Source organism: Mobula hypostoma, chromosome 12 (genome assembly GCF_963921235.1).
Source record: "Mobula hypostoma chromosome 12, sMobHyp1.1, whole genome shotgun sequence".
NCBI lineage: Eukaryota > Metazoa > Chordata > Chondrichthyes > Myliobatiformes > Myliobatidae > Mobula > Mobula hypostoma.
Genome location: NC_086108.1, coordinates 88493285 through 88515036, shown reverse-complemented (window position 1 = coordinate 88515036; position 21752 = coordinate 88493285). Strand labels below are relative to the sequence as shown.

Below are 21752 nucleotides of genomic sequence, written 5' to 3'. Positions count from 1 at the left end.
TGAATGGGAGGGTATGGAGGGCTATTGTCTGAATGCAGGTCAATGGATTAGGTTAAATAATGATTCAGCACAGATTGGATGGGCTGAAGGGCCTGTTTCTGTGCTGTACTTTTCTACAACATGATAGATGAAGGAGCGTCAGTATATGTTGTTTACTTGGATTTTCAGAAAGCCTTTGACAAGGTGTCACTCATGAGGCTGCTTAAACAAGATAAGAGTCCAAATGTGTTTATGAAAAAGATTCTAGCATGGATACAGCATTGGCTTACTGGCAGGAGACAAAGAGTAGGAATAAAGGGGGGCCTTTTCTGGTTGGCTGCCAATGACTAGTGGCATTCTGTAGGGGCTGGGAAAATTTCTTATCGCATTGTAAATGATTTGCATGATAGATTTGAATGGGGAGGTGTTGCATTGCTTGTCAGAGAAAATATTACAGTGGTGCTCTGGCGGGATAGATTAGAGGGCTGGTTTGGGGAGGCTATTTGGGTGGAATTGAGGAATGGGAAAGGTGTAGTAACACTTATAGGGGTGTATTAAGACCATCAAATGGGGAGCGAGAATTGGAGGAGCAAATTTGCAAGGAGATAACAGATATTTGTAGTAAGCACAAGGTTGTGATTGTGGGAGATTTTACTTTTCCACACATAGACTGGGAAGCCCATACTGTAAAAGGGCTGGATGGCTTGGAGTTTGTAAAATGTGTGCAAGATAGTTGTTTTTCTTTCAGCAATACATAGAGGTACCAACTAGAGAAGGGGCAGTGTTGGATCTCCTGTTAGGGAATGAGATAGGGCAGGTGATGGAGGTTTGTGTTGGGGAGCACTTCGGGTCCAGTGATCTCAATGCTATTAGTTTCAATATAATTATGGAAAAGGATGGGTCTGGACTCAGGGTTGAGATTTTTGATTGGAGAAAGGCTAACTTTGAGGAGATGCAAAAGGATTTAGGAGGAGTGGATTGGGACAATTTGTTTTATGGGAAGGATGTAATAGAGAAATGGAGGTCATTTAAAGGTGAAATTTTAAGAGTACAGAATCTTCATGTTCCTGTTAGGTTGAAAGGAAAGGTTGAAAGTTTGAGAGGGCCATGGTTTTCAAGAGATATTGGAAACTTGGTTCGGAAAAAGAGAGATATCTACAATAAATATAGGCATCATGAAGTATATGAGGTGCTCGAGAAATATAAAGAATGTAAAACGAATCTTAAGAAAGAAATTAGAAAAGCTAAAAGAAGATATGAGGTTGCTTTGGCAAGAAAGGTGAAAATAAATCCCAAGGGTTTCTACCATTATATTAATAGCAAAAGGATAGTGAGGGATAAAATTGGTCCCTTAAAGAATCAGAGTGGACAGCTATGTGTGGAGCCAAAGGAGATGGGGGAAATTCTGAACAATTTCTTTTCTTCGGTATTCACGAAGGAGAAGGATATTGAATTGGGTAGGATAAGGGAAACGGGGAGGGAAGTTATGGAAACTATGACGATTGAAGAAGTACTGGAGCTTTTAACGAATACAAAAGTGGATAAGTCTCCGGGTCCTGATAGGATATTCCCTAGAATCTTGAGGGAAGTTGGTGTGGAAATAGCAGGGGCTCTGACAGAAATATTTCAAATGTCATTAGAAACGGGGATGATGCCGGAGGATTGGTGTATTGCTCGTGTTGTTCCATTGTATAAAAAGGGTCCTAAGAGTAAACCTCGCAATTATCGGCTTGTGTGTTTGATGTCAGTGGTGGGTAAGTTGATGGAAAGTATTCTTAGGGATGGGATATATAATTATCTGGACAGACAGGGTCTGATTAGGAACAGTCAACATGGATTTGTGCGTGGAAGGTTGTGTTTGACAAATCTTACTGAATTTTTTGAAGAGCTTACTAGGAAAGTTGAGGAGGGTAAAGCAGTGGATGTTGTCTATATGGACTTCAGTAAGGCCTTTGACAAGGTCCCACATGGAAGGTTGGTTAGCGAGGTTCAATCGTTAGGTATTAATATTGAAGTAGTAAAATGGATTCAGCAGTGGCTGGATGGAAGACGCCAGAGAGTGGTGGTGGATAACTGTTTGTCAGATTGGAGGCCGGTGACTAGTAGTGTGCCTCAGAATCTGTACTGGGTCCAATGTTATTTGTCATATACATTAATGATCTGGATGATGGGTTGGTAAATTGGATGAGTAAGTATGCAGATGATACTAAGAAGGGTGGACTTGTGGAAGTAGGTTTTCAAAGCTTGCAGAGAAATTTAGGCTGGTTAGAAGAGTGGGCTGAAAGATGGCAGATGGAGATTAATACTGATAAATGTGAGGTGCTACATTTTGGTAGGACTAATCAAAATGGGACATACATGGTAAATGGTAGGGCATTGAAGAATACGGTGGAACAGAGGGATCTAGGAATAATGGTGTATAGTTCCCTGAAAGTGGAATCTCATGTGGATAGGGTGGTGAAGAAAGCTTTTGGTATGCTGGCCATTATAAATCAGAACATTGAGTATAGGAGTTGGGATGTAATGTTGAAATTGTACAAGGCATTGGTGAGGCCAAATTTGGAGTATTGTGTACAGTTTTGGTCACTGAATTATAGGAAAGATGTCAACAAAATAGAGAGAGTACAGAGAAGATTGACTAGAATGTTACCTGGGTTTCATCACCTAAGTTACAGAGAAAGGTTGAACAAGTTGGATCTTTATTCTTTGGGGCGTAGAAGGTGAGGGGGGACTTAATAGTGGTATTTAAAATTATGAGGGGGATAGAGTTGACGTGGATAGGCTTTTTCCATTGAGAGTGGGGGAGATTCAAACAAGAGGACATGAGTTGAGAGTTAAAGGGCAAAAGTTTAGGGGTAACATGAGGGGGAACTTCTTTACTCAGAGAGTGGCAGCTGTGTGGAACGAGCTTCCAGCAGAAGTGGTTGAGGCAGGTTCGATGTTGTCATTTAAAGTTAAATTGGACAGCTATATGGACAGGAAAGGAATGGAGGGTTATGGGCTGAGTGCAGTTCGGTGGGACTAGGTGAGAGTAAGAACTTGGCATGGACTAGAAGGTCTGAGATGGCCTGTTTCTGTGCTGTAATTGTTATACGGTTAATTGATGGCTTTGTGGCCAAGGTTGTGGAAGATGCGAAGATGCATGGAGGCACAGGTAGTTTTGAGGAAGAAGGGAGTCTGCAGAAGGTCTTGGCCAGATAAAAAGAATGGGCAAAGAAGTGTCAGATAGAATACAGTACAGTGTGTATTGGTCAGATTGCACTTGGAGCATTGTGAACAGTTTTCAGCTTCTTGTCTAAGAAAAGACGTCCTGGCATTGAAGAAGGTCCAGGGAAGTTTCATGAGAATAATTCCAGAAATGAAAGGTTTAAGGTACAGTATTGTGCAAAAGTCTTGGTTGCATGTATATAGCTAGAGTGCCCAAGACATTTGTATAGTACTGTATCAACCAAATTTTAACCAATATTAATAAAAACTTAAGATTCACAGTGTGGAGGAAAAGATTGTGAGTTAATATTTTGATAGACAGAGGGTTAATATTGCCTTTTGTGAGTATGGAATCTAGTTTGCAGCTTAGTTTGTTATAGATATGGGCTTGGCTTTTAGCAGAGACAATTCAGAGAATAAATACTGTACCTGCAGTATTTTGGCTGTTGCTATGGGTATAACTTATCCCAAGGGAACTGCATGAGAACCTAGCTTTTGTAATTCATAAGGCAAACAAGGTCATTCACAAGGGAATCGAACAGACTTTGCTTTTGCAATCAATTTGTACGTGTATAAAAGGAGCTGTGCTCCCTGTATATTTGGAATTCAAAACCCACTGTTAGTGGTTACACTCCCCATGATATCATGAATAAAGGTATTTAGTCAGTTCAAAGTCTGTCCAATTTATTTGTGACCAACGTTAATTGAATTTCCTTAAATTAATTTTCCGACCAGCTATTTGTATTATCAAAAAGGTTATCCTAATAAAGTAGTTAATGAGTACGAGGTTCAATGGCAATTGTTGTTGTATATCCATATCACAATTACAGCATGGAAACAGGCCATCTCAGCCCTTCTAGTCCATGCCGAACTCTTACTCTAACCTAGTCCCACCGACCTGCACTCAGCCCATAACCCTCCATTCCTTTCCTGTCCATATATCTATCCAATTTAACTTTAAACGACAACATCGAACCTACCTCAACCACTTCTGCTGGAAGCTCGTTCCACACAGCTACCACTCTCTGAGTAAAGAAGTTCCCCCTCATGTTACCCCTAAACTTTTGCCCTTTAACTCTCAACTCATGTCCTCTTGTTTGAATCTCCCCCACTCTCAATGGAAAAAGCCTATCCACGTCAACTCTATCTATCCCCCTCATCATTTTAAATACCTCTATCAAGTCCCCCCTCATCCTTCTACACTCCAAAGAATAAAGACCTAACTTGTTCAACCTTTCTCTGTAACTTAGGAGATGAAACCCAGGCAACATTTTAGTAAATCTCCTCTGTATTCTCTCAATTTTATTGACATTTTCCTATAATTCAGTGACCAGAACTGTACACAATACTCCAAATTTGGCCTTACCAATGCCTTATACAATTTCAACATTACATCCCAATTCCAATACTCAATGCTCTGATTTATAAAGGCCAGCATACAAAAAGCTTTCTTCAAACAGGTTAACCTAATAAAGTAGGTTCACCATCTTATCCACATGAGATTCCACCTTCATGGGACTATGCACTATTATTCCCAAATCCCTCTGTTCTACTGCATTCTTCAATGCCCTACCGTTTACCATGTATATGTTATGTCAAGAGAGTGCAAAACTTTTAATGTTAATTTAATGAGTATTAAATTAACTTTAGGGTCCATTGCAAAACATTAATCAATAGAATTATTGCAGGTATCAGTGGAAGATCAATTGTTTCATAATTTCCATTACTTGGGAACTGAGGTTAAACCAGTACTTGATCATTTGCATCAATTTTTTTCACACGTGTTCAGGTGTGTTTTTCTTCTACCGCCCCCCCCCCCCACCGCACAAGTTCTATATTAACATTTTTACAAGAATTGAACAGGGTACAAGAGTTGTATGGTGCATCAGACAGGACCTCCCGATTGCCACCCACTTCAACTCTGCTTCACATTCCTATTTGGATATGTCCATACATAGCCTCCTCTTCTGCAACGATGAGGCGAAACTCAGGTTGGAGGAGTAACACCTCATCTACCGTCTGGGTAGTCTCCAGCCCCTTGGCATAAACATTCCAAACATCTCCAAATTCTGGTAATTCCCTTCCCCCTCCCTTCCCCCATCCCAGTTTCACTCCACCCCCTCCTCCAGCTGCCTATCACCTCCCTCATGGTTCCGCCTCCTCCTACTACCCATTGTGCTTTCCCCCATTCCTTCTTCACCTTTCCTGCCTATCACCTCCCTGCCTCCCCTTGATCTTTCCCCTTACTGGTTCTTCACCTGGCACCTACCAGCCTTCTCCTTCCCACCCTCCCCCCACCTTCTTTATAGGGTCCCTGCCCCTGCCCTCTTCAGTCCTGACAAAGGGTCTCGGCCTGAAACATTGACTATTCGTTTCCACAGATGCTGCCCAGTCCGCTGAGTTCCTCCAGCGTGTTGTGAGTGTTGCTTTGACCCCAGCATCTGCAGAGTATTTTGGGTTAATATTGCCTTTTGTGAGTGTGGAAACTAGTTTGCAGCATAGTTTATATAGATATGGGCTTGGCTTTTAGCAGAGACAATTCAGAGAATAAATACTCTTCCTGCAGTAGCTTATTTTGTAAGAATCAGCCTCAGGCAGATGGGCAAACTGTCTTTGACAGAATATTTTAAAACTTTGGCTGTTGCAATGGGTGCAGCTTATCCCAAGGGAACTGCATGAGAACCTAGCTTTTGTAATTCACAAGGGAAACAAGGTAATTCACAAGGGAATCGAACAGACTTTGCTTTTGCAAATCAATTTGTACGTGTATAAAAGGAGCTGTGCTCCCTGTATATTTGGAGTTCAAAACCCACTGTTAGTGGTTACACTCCCCATGATATCATGAATAAAGTTCTCTTTACTTCCGTCCGAAACTGGTGTTTTTGAGTGATTTCTCTGACAGATCTGGCGATGAGGAAGACCTGGTGCTTACACTATTAGTGAGCCACTCTTATTCATGAACAAAGGTATTCTTTAGTCAGTTCAAAGTCTATGTCCAATTTATTTGTGACCAACTTTAATTGAATTTCCTTAAATTAATTTTCCGACCAGCTATTTATATTATCAAACAGGTTAACCTGTGAAAGTATGAGTGTAAGGTTCAATGGCAATGGTTGTAATGTCAAGAGAGTGCAAAACTTTCAATGAATATTAAATTAACTTTAGGGTCCATTGCAAAACATTACTCAATAGAATTATTGCAGGTATCAGTGGAAGATCAATTGTTTCATAGTTTCCATTGCTTGGGAACTGAGAGTAAACCAGTCTTTGATCATTTGCTTAACCTTTTACATTCTATGCATCAATTTTTTCATATGAGTTCAGACGCATTCCCCCCACCCCAATGCACGGGTTCTATATTAACATTTTTTACCAGAATTGAATGGGGTACAAGAGTTGTATGGCACATCTGAACTTGTGTGTGGGGAAAAAAATTGACGTATGGCCACCCCTGGACAGTTCACTCTTGTGACTGACACGTGGCTTCAAAGATGCCATCAGAACTATTGTTACATATCCACAATCTATGATATTGTTTACTTTATGTTGGAACCAGAACCTTGCCAGCTGCTCCCAGCAGGTGCTAGGATGTGTTGGATCTCAATGCAAATGGTACATTTCACTGTATGTTTCCATGTACATGTGATAAATCTGTACTATAACTTTTGGTCAAGGGAGTACACCAGACTTCTCCCTCATTGGAGAAACTGAACCCAGAAATAAACCATCCAAAGTTGTGCTATTAAAATGGTATATAATAAATAAAGCCCTTTCATTTCTCTTTAAAGGTGCACTGATGTTAATAGCTTGGATGACGACTGGAAGTATTGGTATGCTGATTGCCCAGTATTTTAAGTGCATAGGAAATACAAAAAAGATTTTTGGCAAGGACCTTTGGTTTCAGGTACAATTTATAGATTTTCTGATTTCAGAATGTGTTATTTTACTCCACTGTATTTTCCATGTGCTTCATTGCTACCATTTTTCAACTCGAGCATTGTCTTTTAATAACTTTGACTTCAGATTTAAAAAATTTTTTTTAACATGTGCTTCGGGCTTTTTGAAGTTTGGGATAACTTCTTTGATTCTCAACTTAATCATTGATTCCCAAAGTACATTTATTATCAAAGAATGCATAAATTGTACAAACTTGATATTTGGCTGTTTACAGACAGCCACAAAGCAAGAAACCAGGAAGGATCAATTTTTAAAAAAACAATAAAGACCAACACCCAATGCGCAGAGAGAAAAATAATTACAAACAACACATACAATAGAAGTGAGCACAGCTTTCCAAACCAAACTAATTCCCTAGGCCCAAATCCCTGGAGCCTCGGTCTCAGTTCATCATATTTGTGGGGCAAATAGCACAGCAGCCTTCCAGACTCAGTGTAAATTCTGGTCAAATAAAATGCAAAATGCTAGAACAGCATATTGGATATGATGTGTAGAAATCTAATCTAAAGGTATCCAGCACAATAAGAGTAAAAACACAGGTAGATAGAAGGCACATTTTCATAGGTCAAGTATAGAATATAAATGCTGGATGATACAATCAAAACTATCGTTGACATATCCACAATCTATGATATTGTTTAGGTTCAGGTAAATCAAAGTAAGTAGGTTGGGTACACAACAGTATTTAATACCTCAAAAGATAGATCTGGAAAACAAGAAAAATCAAATGAGAGAATTTAAAATTTGTCCCATTTTGAATTATGGAGGGCCTCCTGGAGGGGTTCTGCACTTTGTTACCAAATTTAATATGCCCACAAATCTCAGGATTTCGAGCTATGCACAGGGCACTCTGTTTATTACTGCAAGTGTTGTCAGAAGAGTTTCTTCATTTTTATTTTAATTATCAAATCCGAATCCTTGCATGTTTTTGTGAGATTTATATTATTAACATATCTAGCATGTAAAGGTAATATAGTTTTTTTCTTCTTTAATTAGTTGCACTGGCCTCTGATGATACTGACTGTTGTATTGACAATAATTGGCTTTGTGCTGGCATTCGTCCAAGTAAAAGGTTGGAGTCATGTAAGTTTTGATATTTTTTAAATGTGTTTATTGGTTAAATAATTTGAAACATTCTTGTGCATGTAACATTCCTTTTTTAAGTTTCAGCCCCAAAATCAAATGTTGATATGAAATGTAATTTCCTCAAAAATCTTGCAACATGTATAACAAGCATAATTTGTTTTATGTATTGTGACAGTCCTTAAACGAATTTCAACCCTCTGGTGTAATGATCAGTTAAGTAGTTTGAGTTAACCATCTCTGTATTGTGACAGTTGGTCCTCCAAGCTGACACCATTTCACACTAAGCAACATGATTTTATTTCTGAGGAAGTGGCCTCAGTATGTCAGGTTGCATTTGTAGAAACTATGTTGATGCTTCAGGTCAAAGACATATCACCTAAAGGATCCATGCTCTGAAATGTTAATTCTTTCTCTCAGCAGATGCTGCCTGATGCAGAGTTTTTTGAATTTCCAGATTCTGGAACTGAAGTTATTATTTTTTTTTAAATTTCTACTTCTGAGGAGTTTACTGACTTTGCCTGTCATGTGTGTCTTTTATTCAGTTTTGGAATACGAGTGTCACTAGCAGTGTACCAACTTTTGTCCATGAAGATGGTAGTGAACCAACAGCTTGACTCTCTGTAACTCTTGTAATAAATGTATTCCTGCTCTGCCCTAGGGAGGGGGTTGTAGAATTTGTGCCCCAAGATGATGTGATCAGAGAACACTGCAGATGTAAGCGTTCTCCTGCTGCCTTTGACCCAGACAGAAGAAGTTGCAAGTTTGTGCTGTGAAAAGAGCTGAGATGAGTAACTGCAGTGCCCAGTGAGATGGTGGTGGGGCAATGTATGTTTAGGCTGGATGGGGTGCCAGCTACGAGGGCTTTGTTGTCCTGAATGGTGACGGAGTGCTTGTTGTAAATGCATTCTTCAAGAAAAAATATTCAATCTTCAAAAGTCAAGAGGTTGTGTTGCAACTTTATAAAACTCTGGTTAGGCCACATCTGGAGTATTGCGTACCGTTCTGGTTACCCCACTATAGGAAGGACGTTGAGGCTTTGGAGAGGGCGCAGAAGTTGTTTACCAGGATGCTGCCTGGTTTAGAGGGCATGTGCTATCAGGAGCGGCCGGATAAACTTGGGTTGATTTTTTTTTCCCCCTCTCTGGAGGCTTGAGCAGAGGTTTGATAGAGGTTTATAAAATAGACTGAATAGCCAGGGAGTATTTGTTTCCTGGGGTTGAGATGTCTAAGAAGGTGAGAGAGTAGATTCAAGGAGGATGTGAGGGGCAAGTTTTTCCTTTAATTACTTAGAGTTGTGGATGCCTGGAATGCGCTGCCTGGTATGGTTGTAGAGGCAAATACATCAGAGGCTTTTAAGAGATGTTGTGATGGGAACATGGATATAAGGAAGATGGAGGGATATGGGCTTTGTTTACGTAAGAGGGATTAATGTTTGGGTATCTTTGATTTGCTTTTTAGCTGGTTCGGCACAACACTGTGGGCTAAATGGCCTCTTCCTGTGCTGAACTGTTCTAACCCTTTTGAGTTATTAGATGTCTGTAGGGTGTTGGGATGTTAGGATTGAGTCTGCCTCTGATTAATTTCTGACTGGAAATTTGGTTCCATCTTGCTAATGTTCCTTTAATCCTGGCTTGTTTATGAACTTTGGAATCACTTTTAAAGGTGATCAGCTAGGTTAACTGATGTTGAAGGTACTTGGCGTGTGAGGTTGAGCAGCGGAATAGATAACAAACTAGTTATACAGCAAAAGAGGAGAGGATTGAGAATAATTCATCAGATTGGTCACTGACATTTCAAGCAAAACTTGTTTCCATTTAGGTTTGATAGTAATGAGGATAGAATATTTAATGTTTTTCATTTCAGAACAAACAACTTGATTTACCTTGGATTAAGTAGTCAAGTTTATTGTTATTCAACCGTATACATGTAGACCACCGAATGAAACAATGTTCCGCCAATACCACCTTTCTTCACTAGATTTGTGAAGTACTGCATTTCTCTGCATGTGAATTTTTTTTTTTCCTTTTCTTTTTTTGTAGGGTGCCGGGTCTCACCCTGTGTTGGGATGTATAGTTATGGGGCTAGCACTGATTCAACCTACAGCAGCCATCTTTCGTCCTCCACCAGATCACAAGAGGTCAGTTAAATGGCAACTTCTAATGTTGGGTGATATTTTCTGTTTAAAACCTGGGTTTTGTTCTGGCAGTGATCATTCTCTAGGCATCTGTTCGATAATTAAACAAAGACCAGGCAGTCTAATTCTGATAACACTTGAGAATGTTCAGTTTGTCTAGGAGGGTGTGCATTTCCAACAGGAAGGTGGCATTTATGTTGCATAGTCAGTAGGTATGTTGTCAGCTTGTTGAATTTCTGGAGGCTGAGAGCAGAATTTAGATGACCCTTTTTCAATATTTTTAGCCGCATTTCCAGTATTTGGCTTCCAATTAGAAGCATGCATGTAGTTACTTTTCAAGTTTTGATTCTTGTCCAATGCTTTGCTTTGAGCTTGTCCAGGAAGAGAAGCACCTGAGCGCCTGCTTTTTCTAAGCCTGTCAGGAGTCACCAGAGTTTTCTATTCCCATCAGGAAACTCGACAATTCTGCTGTTGCTCTTGATCACAAACAGTCCTGTACTGAACAGGGGATATCTCATTTTATTGGGATACTGGTCCTCCTTGCATTAGGTTGGTCCAAGAAGTCTTATTACACCACCAAAGCTGAGAACAAACCAATGTTCCTGCTTGTACAAGCATTAAAGGGCATCTCCATCTTCTCTTAACTGTAAACAAAGTGAGGACATGAGTCTTTCAGTCATTTCTCCAAATGGGGACTTGCAGATCTATTTGATCTGACCTGAATGGTGAGGAAAAAAGTCTACCCGCTTCATAAGCTATAACAAATGGTAAGCCCAGCCCTAAATCTAGCCAACTTTAACTGTTGTTCTCGTGTTGGACTGGTGCACTTAAATGCAAATTGGTTGTCTGTATGATGTCAATATTGATAGTCATAAAAAGGAGCATTAGAAACTCCTTGATGCCTAATCTGTATAAGATCCTGGGCTGGTGGGCCTTTATCTGCCTCAGAACCACCTGACTTAACAACAGTTCAAGATTTGCAAGTCCAAACCTAGCACTTCTAGCATGTCACTGATGTTAGAAATTTAAATGACTTTCATTGAGCCACTTGTTATCTGATTTTAATTAACTCTGCATTTTAATATTCATGCACTAGTATTCTACGTTGTTGAACAGTGTTGTGAAAGTTGGTCACAAATCAGGGGTTTCCAACCTTTTTTATACCATGGACCTCTGTAGATGTGAAAAAGAAACCTGGATAGTAGTTTGCCTCTTAGGTGCCAGGGTCCACAATGTTTCTGAATATCCTGAAATCCCCAATATCTTGAAAAGGGAGGGGGAGTAGCCAGAAGCTGAGGTACACCTTGATACCAAGGACATGGGTAGAAAAGGGGAGGAGGTCCTGAAAGCAGAACATGGATTTAGGAAGGAAATTGGAAAGCAGGACCTCAAGGGTAGTAATCTCGGGATTACAGCCACGTAACAGTGAGGATAGGAATAGAATGAGGTGGCAGATAAATGAATGGCTGAAGAATTGAAGCAGGGATTCAGATTTCTCGATCATTGGGACCTCTTCTGGGACAGGTTGCACCTGAATCCGAGGAGAACAAATATCCTTGCGGGCAGGTTTGCTGAAGCTGTTACTAAATTAATTTAAACTAATATGGCAGGGGGATGGAAACCAGTATGATAGAGCTGAGGATGAGCCAGCAGGTTTACAAGTAGATGATGGGTCTAACATGAATGTAAGGAAGGACAAGCCAATGGCCGAGTACAAATGCAGATAGTGTGAAGAGTTGAATTGTACCACAGAAGCAAAATTCAAAAGGCAAAGAATGCAGGACTGAAGGTGTTATATTTAAATGCATGTAGTGTTTGAAATAAGGGGGTGAACTCGTGGTGCAATTAGAGATTGGTTGGTATGATGCTGTGGGCATCACTCAGTCATGGCTGGAAGAAGGTCGTAATTGGGAGCGTAATATCAAAGGATATACATTATATCGAAAGGGCAGGCAGGAAGGCAGAGGCAGTGCTGTGGCTCTGTTGGTAAGAGATGGAATTACATCTTTAGAAAGAGGTGACATGGGGTCAGAGAATGTCAAATCTGTGGGTGGAGTTAAGAAATTGCAAGGGTAAGAAAAAACATAGGAATCATATATAAGCCTTCAAATAGTAGCCTTGATTATGGGGATGAGATTGCAAATGGAGCTGGAAAGGGCATGTAATAAGGGTAATATCACAACTTTTGTTTGTTTTTAATTTCTTTTATCTGTAAGTATAATAAGAGTCAAACTATTAACCAAACTAAACAATATATCAATAATAATTTTAAAAAAAACAAAATGTTAAAGCTATATTTTTTGGGGGGAAAAAAAGGAAAAAAGAACCCCTACAAACTAAAACAAAAAAAACCAACTAACAAACAAAAACAATGAGGAAAAAAACCCATTTGGAGCACAAACCTGGAGCTATACACCATTCAAGCTTCTATTTAAAAAAAAAAGACATCAATCTGCCAACCAAATCCATTTACCCAAGAATTAGAAGGGAACCATCTTAATTAACTCAAATCAAATGATAGTAGCAGGCAAAGGAGCTCTACCTTTTCTCAAAGTCAAATTGAGGATCAGAAGTTCGACCTGATTTTTTTCCAAACTAAGACATAGCATCACCTGAGAGAACCATTGTATCGAAGTGGGAGCAGAAGCATCTTTCCATTTTAATAAAATAGCCCTTCTAGCCAATAACAGACATCCCACCCTGCAAAAGCTCATTTCAGGGAGGTAGCACCATCAATTTGCGGGAGACTTCTGGGAGAGGTGGGATGTCTGCAATAGAGTAGCTCCTGAGCAGCTGGCCAGCTAGTTTAAATAACGTTAGCTATGCTAATGAACGAATGACACCTGTTAAACTCACCTCAACATGTCTTTTACAGTCTTAACCCACTATGGGCAATAGAAAAGTCACTGTTGCAAACAGTGCAGTGAGCAACACTGTCATTATTTTTGACCCCTATTAGGCAGGGGTACACTTTAGTGTAGGATGAGGTGATGTACGTTTTATATGTTTTTGGAACACTCTGCCATGGCACGCTCTCGCTCGCGCTCTCTCTCTCTCGCTCACGTGCTCTCAAGCGCTCTCGTTTGCTTGCTCACTCTCTCACTTTCTCGCTTGCTCTCGCGCGCGCTCTCTCTCGTGGTCGCTCTCGCGCTCTCTCTTGCTTTTCTCTCGCTCGCTCTCAAAAAAATTGATTTCCGTGATATTGTATATAATTTGCGGGCATCAGGGAGCCACTATTAATATGCAGGAGACTCCTGGAAGTTCTGGGAGAGGTGGGATGTCTGTAATAATGCAACAAGTGCAATTACATATTGGTCTGATATTGAAATACCATGAATATGTTGAGGAATTATACCAAATAAAACTGTCAATTTATTAGGTTGTAAATTAATTTTTAAAGCTTTAGAAATTGTAGAAAAAATAGATTTCCAAAACTGTTTTAGTACAGAACATGACCAAAACATATGTGTCAATGTAGCTATCTCAGGTTTACATCTATCACACTGACTATTAACATTAGGAAATTATTTAGACAGTCTCTCCTTTGTCAGATATTCACGATGTACAATTTTAAATTGAATCAAAGAATGACTGGCGCAAATCGAAGAAGAGTTAACCAACTTCAAAATTCGCAACCAATCCTCTGTTATCAAGGTCATGTTAAGCTCTCTTTCCCAATCTTGCTTAATCTTAAATAGAGGATAATTATCCTGTTGTAATATTAAATTATAAATTTTCCCAATAAAACCTTTCACTAAAGGGTTGATTTTTAAAATAGTGTCTAACAGGTCAGAATCTTGTATATATGGAAAATTACTTAAATATTCTTGTAAAAAAAAAAAAGTCTGACCTGAAGATATTGCAAAAAGTGTGAGTATGAAAGAGTATTTAGTTACTAATTTCTCCAAGGACATAAATCGGCCTTCTTGAAACACATCCATAAAGGAATACCCCGCGAAAGTCAAAAAAAGGGGGATCTAGAGTTATTAGTAATTACAGTGGCAATAGGGCTTTTATATATCATTCTAATCCACTTATTGAAATTAGTACCAAAGTTAAATTTCTCTAAAACGTTAAATAAATATTTCCATTCAACTCTATCAAATGCCTTTTCAGCATCAAGAGAAACAACACATTGGGGGGTTTTCGAGGGGGATGAGTATATAACATTTAACAGTCTCCGAGTATTAGAAAAAGAATAACGGCCTTTTCTAAAACCTGTTTGGTCCTGAGAAATAATTTTAGCTAGTATATTTTCCAACCAATTAGCCATTATTTTTGAAAGAATTTTTGCATCTATATTTAATAATGAGATGGGTCTATATGAAGCACAATCCGTAGGCTCTTTATCTTTCTGAAGAATTAAAGAAATAGAAGCTTCATAAAATGTAGAAGGTAACTCTCCTAACAAAAAAGAATCTTTAAACATTTCCAACATATAAGGAGTAAGCAAATTTTCAAATGTTTTCTAAAATCCTGCAGAAAAACCATCCAGTCTAGGAGCTTTACTAGATTGCATGGGAAAAAATAGCTTTCTGAATTTCTCTTTCAGCAAAAGGAGTATCAAGAATTTGTTGATCTTCAACAGATATTTTAGGAAAATCAATCTTTTCTAAAAAGGCATTCATTTTAGAAGGATCAGCTGGAAACTGAGATTTATAAAGTTCACTGTAATAGTCTTGAAAAATGTTATTAATATCTTCATAGTTACAAGCTAAACTACCATCTCCCTTACGAATTTTTAAAATTTGTCTTTTAGCTCTAACTGCTTTTAGTTGGGATGCTAGTAGCTTATTACCTTTATCTCCAAACACATAAAATTGACTTTTTAATTTAAGCAAATTTCTTTCAATAGGATAAGTTAATAATAAATTATATTGTGATTGAAGTTCAACCCTTTGTTTAAATAAGTCAATATTAGGAGAAACTGCATAAGTGTAATCCAAGTCTTTAATTTGTTTTGAAATCCTATCTAACTCTATTTTTGTCTGTTTCTTAAGCTTAGCCAAATAGGAGATTATCTGACCTCGCAAATACGCTTTAAATGTATCCCATATAATCAATTTCCACATATCTTCTGTATTATTAAAAAGAAAAAAATCTTTTATTTGAATCTCTATAAATTTAACTGAATCCAAACTTTGTAATAAGTTTTCTGGAAAACGCCAAGGCAAGTTTACATTGCTAACATCATTCAATTCAAAAATTAAGCTTAAAGGTGCATCATCTGAGACAGCAATAGCATCATATTCACATTTCTGGACTTTGGGGAAAAAAATCGCAAATTATGGACATGTGAATAAGAAGAATAATCTCTATCATTAGGATATAGATTTCTCCAGATTTCTATCAAACCATAATCAATTAAAAAGGAATTAATAAGTGATGCTGAATCACTTGGAAGCTGCTGATTCGTTGAACTCTGGTCAATCAAAGGGTTTAAACAACAGTTGAAGTCACCTCCCATCAGCAGCATATATTCATTTAAGTCTGGTAATAAACCAAATACATTTTTTTAAAAAAAGGATCATCTACATTAGGTCCATATAGATTAACCAAGACAATTTTTCTATTACAGATTGATCCTTTAATAATTAAAAATCTACCATTGATATCTGAGATGCTATCTTGTTGGATAAATAAAATATTAACTTTAATAAAAATAGATACTCCCTTTGTTTTATTTTGACAAGTAGCATGATATTTCCACGTTTTAAAAATATCTATTTTGATCGCCCATTCTGATGTGCGTTTCTTGAACAAAAATTATATCAGGCTGGAATCGGTTAATAATTTTTAAAGTCTTCTTTCACTTAATAGGATGATTCCAGCCACGTATGTTCCAACTAATAACATTTGTCTGTTTATTAACCATAGAATATTGTTTTAAACACAAAAATACACGCATACCATTGTGGGCTAATCAAAGATGGCGATGATGAGTATAACCATATAGAAAACACGCATCCTCCGGAGCTCCAGAATGGGGAAAAACCCTGAAAAAGAAACCCTATCATAAACCCCAAAATGCAAAAAAACCCCAAATCCTCCCCCCATCCCAAAAGGTAGAAATCCGGCAAAAAGGAAGGAAAAAGCCGGAATGCCTTCCCAAAGAAAGAGAGAAAAGCGGAACTCCACATGCGGCTCAATATAAATAGTGATTTAAAAGTTTCTCTCCCAATTTCCCCCCCTCCCCTTTACAAAGAAATCACATGACCCTAAGATAAGAAAAGCTCAGCAGAGAAACAGAAAAAAGATGTTTATAGTTAATCATTGAAAATAAACTAGGAATGCAAAAACAGTCTCCAAAGGCGTCAAAACAACGCTATTTAAACCTAAGCAGTACATTCTCAAACAAGAAAAAGACACCATTATTCCTTTAGCTTAAAACTAAAGCTAATTATCTATTCTAAACACTCCTCACTATATAAGAAAGAATCTATATAAACTATGAAAGCTATCACTTAATAAAAGAAAAGGAAGAAAGAAGCAGATAATCAAACCAGTTAATAATCTGCCCACTGTGTTAGTTCACTCCATATACCAAACAGACTTCAAAAAAGTCATTCATTAGTCAAACCAAGAAGTTCACCACTTCTTTAAATAGTTCATCAGTCAAAGGGAATTTTCAGCATATCAAAAGTCTTCAAAGCCTGTTTTCTTTCAGAAAATTATTCAGCAACCCAAATATCCTTCATGTGTCAGCCGACTCCACAATAGAGTTAACAAAGTCCAATGCTGCTTGGGAATCCGAAAACAAACGAGGTGTAGAATTTTTAGGAAATAATTTTAATCTTGCTGGATAGCGAAGCGATGGAAAAAGTCCCTTTTCATAAGCAGTTTTCATCGCTGGGGCAAATTTGATCCACTGTTCCATAATTTCCCATGGATAATCTTCGTAAAAAGGGATCTCAGAACCGTTCAATTTTAAAACACTGTTTCCTCGCACATTTTATAATTTGGCCTTTAAAGCACAGAAAGTTGACCAAAATAGGGCGAGATTTACCTGAGGTCTGAGAATTCGATATGGAAATTCGATGAGATCTTTCAATATCAGGAGGTTGAGGTAGAATATCCAGAAACAAAGATTGAAACAAATTGGCAAAATAGTCCATTAAATTCCCACTCTCAGAACCTTCCTTGAGTTTGATATTTCGTATGGTATTCTGACGAGACTTAGCCTCTAAATCGACAATTTTATGTTGAGCCTGTTCCAAGTGGATTGAAATATCCACAACCTGACGTTTCGATTTTTTAAACTCAGTATTCAAGGAAATAATATTTTCTTCAATATTCCGAAAACTCTGTTGGAACGACTTCAACTCAGAAGTGTTATTGTCTATTTTGTTGTCGAGAGCCATCAACGCACGTTCCAAAGCTCAGCCCAGACAGGCATATCTTCTGATTTTTCTTTCAAAGTTTTTCCCTTTCCATTGCTGGATTCAAAAGGCTGCTTTCCACTTCTTAAAGGATATGACATAATGACAACTATTTCCCTCTAAGATGCAAGAAATAAAAGTTAAAAAGTCAACGTTTAAACTGGGGAAAAGGAGGAATTAAAGGCAGCCGCAAAATTTATGTATTACTCCATTGAGCCGCATGCGGAAGTCCCCCATCACAACTTTAATTGGACATCAGTACACTAGGAGATTGGGAAAATCAGGTTGTTGTCAGTTCGCAAGATGGAGAATTTGTTGAATGCCTATGAGATGGCATTTTAGAGCAGCTTGTGCATGAGCCTACTTGGGGAAAGGGTATGTTGTGTAATCAGATTTTATTAGGGAGCTTAAGGTAAAGGATCCCTTAGGAGACAGTGATCATATGATTTAATTTGTACTGCAATTTGAGATGGAGAAATGCAAGTAAGATGTACGAGTATTGTAATGGAATAAAGGGAGTTGGAGGGGCATGAGAGAGGAGCTTGCCCGGGTGGATTGGAAGAGGATACTGGCAGGGATGATGGTAGTGCAGAGGTGGCTGAGGTTTCTGGGGATAGTTCAAGGCGCAGGATAGATATATCCCACAGAAGTTGTTCTCAAATGGCAGGGGTAGGCAACTGTGTCTGACAAGGGAAGTCAAGGACTGCATAAAAGCCAAGGAAAGGGCATATAAGGTAGCAAAAGTGAGTGGAAGCTGGATGATTGGGAAGCTTTTTTTAAAAAATTCAACAAAAAGCAACTTAAAAAAAAACATAAGAAGGAAGAAGATCAAATATGAGGGCAAACTAACCAATAAAATAAAGCTGGATACCAGAAGCTTTTTAGTTGTATAAAGAGTAAAAGGAAGGTGAGTGTTGATATTGGATCACTGGAAAATGATGCTGGCGAGGGATAAATGGGGGACAAAGAAATGGCAGATGCTAATAGGTATTTTGCATCAATCTTCACTGTAAAAGACACTAGCAGTGTGCCAGAGCTCCATGTATGTCAGGAACCAAGAGTGCCATTGCTATTGTAAAGGAAAAAGTGCTAGGCAAACAAAGGTCTTGAGGTGGGTAATCCACATGGACCAGATGGACTATACCCCAGAGTTCTGGCAGATGTTGCTGAGGAGATGGCAGATGCATTGGTCATGATCTTTCGAGAATCACTTGATTCTGGCATGCTTCTGGGGGACTGGAAAATTGCAAATATCACTCCACTCTTTAAGAAGGGAGGAAAGCAAAAGAAAGGAAATGATAGGCCAGTTAGCCTAACCTCAGTGGTTGGGAATTGTTGGAGTCCATTATTGAGGATGATGTTTTGAGGTCCTTGGATAATAAATTATCATTATTTATCTTGAGACTAATGATAAAATAAGTCAGTCAGCATGATTTCTGTTAAGTGACTTCTAGCCTGACAAATCATTTAGACTTCTTTGAGGAAGTAACAAGCAGAGTGGACAAGGGAGAGGCAGTGGATGTCATTTACTTGGATTTTTAGAATGCATTTAATAAGGTGCCACACCAAGCTGCTTAACAAGATAAAATCCCATGGCATTACAGGAGAGATACTGGCATGGATAGAGGAATGGCTGACAGGCAGGAGGTAGGGAATAAAACGGCCTTTTCTGGTTGGCTGCCAGTAACAAGTGGTGTTCCTCAGGGGTCAGTATTGCGATTGGTACCATTCACATTCTTCGTCAATGATTCAGATAATGGAATTGGTGGCTTTGTGGCAAAGCTTGCAGATGATATGAAGATAGGTGGAGGGGTAGATGGTGCTGAGGAAGCAATGCAGTTGCAGAAGGACTTGGACAAATTAGAAGAATGGGCAAAAAAAGTGGCAGATGGAATACAGCTTTGGGAAATGTACATTAATGGATTTTGGTAGAAGGAACAAAAGTGCAGACTATTATCTAACTGGAGGGTTTGGTTCAAACATTAGAGGTGCCGAGGGACTTGGGAGTCCTTGTGCAAGACTCCCAAAAGGTTAATTTGCAGGTTGAGTCTGTGGTAAAGAAGGCAAATTCAATGTTGGCACTTATTTCAAGGGAAACAATATAAGAATAGGAGAAAAATGATGATGAGAGGCAATGGTTGTGTGGATAGTCAGAGGCCTTTTCCCAGGGCTGAAATGGCTAACGTGAGAGGGCACAGTTTTAAGGTGTTTGGAAGTAGGTACAGAAGAGATGTCAGTGGTAAGTTTTTCATGCAGAGTTGAGTGTATGGAATGGGCTGCCGTCGACAGTGGTGGAGGCAGATATGATGGGGTCTTTTAAGAGACTCATGAATAGGTACATAGAGCTTAGAAAAATAGAGGGCTATAGGTAAGCCCAGGTAATTTCAAGATTCAAAAAAACTTTATTGTCATTCTAACCGTACATCAGCTCTGCAGGGCAGAATGAGACAGCGTTTCTCAGGAGCAGTGCAATCATAACATAACAAACACAACACTAAATAATAAACATAACAATAAATAGTAAAACATAACTGCCACATGTCAGTTAAAATCAGTTATAAGTGTCCAGTGCAAGTTAGAAGTGTCCAAAGCAGAGTCAGGTAGAGCAGCTATTTAGCAGTCTGACTGCCTGTGGGAGGAAGCTGTTTAGTAGCCTTGTGGTTTTAGTTTTGATGCTCCTGTAACGTTTGCCTGATGGCAGAAGAACAAACAGTTCATGGAGAGGGTGTGAGGGGTCTTTAATGATGTACCGTGTCTTCTAGAGGCATCGACTGAAAGAGGTCTTGGACAGAAGGTAGGGAGACCCCAATAACCTTCTCTGCTCCCCTAAGTAAATAAGTACATGTTCAGCACAGCATTGTGGGCTGAAGAACCTGTATTGTGCTGTAGGTTTTCTATGTTTCTAAAAAGCTGAAGCTTCGTAAGACACTGGTCAGGTTTCCTATGGTTGGGGTATCCAGAACTACAGAGCACGGTCTTAAAATTGAGGGGTGACCCTTTAGAATAGAGGTAAGGAGGAACTTTTTTTTAGCAAGACAGGTAGTGAATCTGTGGAATGCTCTGCTACAAACAGCTGTGGCTGAGACGATGGGTATATTTAAATTGAAAATTGATAGTTTCATGATTGATCAGGGTAACAAAGTGTATGGCACGAGGGCGGGTATATCAAAATTTACACAGTCCACTGAAATAAAAGTGTAACTGTCTATTCCACTTTTCCATCCAATAGTGTTTATCATAAAAGTAAGATTACTCTAGTTTTTGTTGCTTTTTTTTCAGGCGGTGGATTTTCAAATATTTTCATTCAGCAGTGGCCTATGCGATCAGACCTATTGCAGGTATGTGACTACTAAACATGCAAAGTATGAACAGTCATAAATTTTAAAGATTGAAATGAGTATCTCCAAATAGTGTTGTCAAACTCAGCCCTTCATTTTTATCAGTTTTGCATGCACTCTTCATTTAGTGTGGTTGTGATAAATGGATTTGTGCCTTCATTAACAGGAGTCAATTATTCAACATGTATTTTTGATGTCAGTGATTTGGTGTAAGTGCAAATAAAACTCTCCTCAGCTATGCTAATTTCAGCAGCATATTGAGGGGGAAGGAAAACTTAGCGTTACAATGTAAACTAGACATCTGCTGGTGTTATGTCAGTGGATGGAGTGAGCTCGCCTAATAAATTTTGTACTGACAATGTTTAAATTCCAAATGCAAATCGGATTTGCGGATATTTCGGATGTTTCAGCGGTAGCTTGTTGAAAAGTTGCAAGGTTGTTTGTCATTCTTCACACAAGTATAAATGAGAACAACATGAATGTTATTTCTGATTCAGTGCAGAATAATAAAAATGTATAAATTACATTAATGTCCTATAAAACATAGTACAAGCAACTGTTGATTGTGGCCTTGTATACATAGAATTAGCTTAAAACACATAGACTGTGTGCACATGAAGTGACACTTGTTGCAGAAGTATCTGAACATAAGGTGACTGACAGGAAATAAGG

At 38.7% G+C, this 21752-nt stretch overlaps 1 protein-coding gene across 2 annotated transcripts in view; it reads left to right on the top strand.

The window, feature by feature from the left end:
* Positions 1-21752, top strand: part of LOC134354983 (putative ferric-chelate reductase 1) — a 57879-nt gene that overhangs the window by 32612 nt on the left and 3515 nt on the right. For both annotated transcript variants that reach the window (XM_063064574.1, XM_063064575.1), the window contains exons 10-13: positions 6975-7090; positions 8140-8226; positions 10269-10366; positions 21022-21080. In XM_063064574.1, the coding sequence (XP_062920644.1) occupies positions 6975-7090; positions 8140-8226; positions 10269-10366; positions 21022-21080 (360 nt within the window). The remainder of the gene's footprint in view (positions 1-6974; positions 7091-8139; positions 8227-10268; positions 10367-21021; positions 21081-21752) is intronic.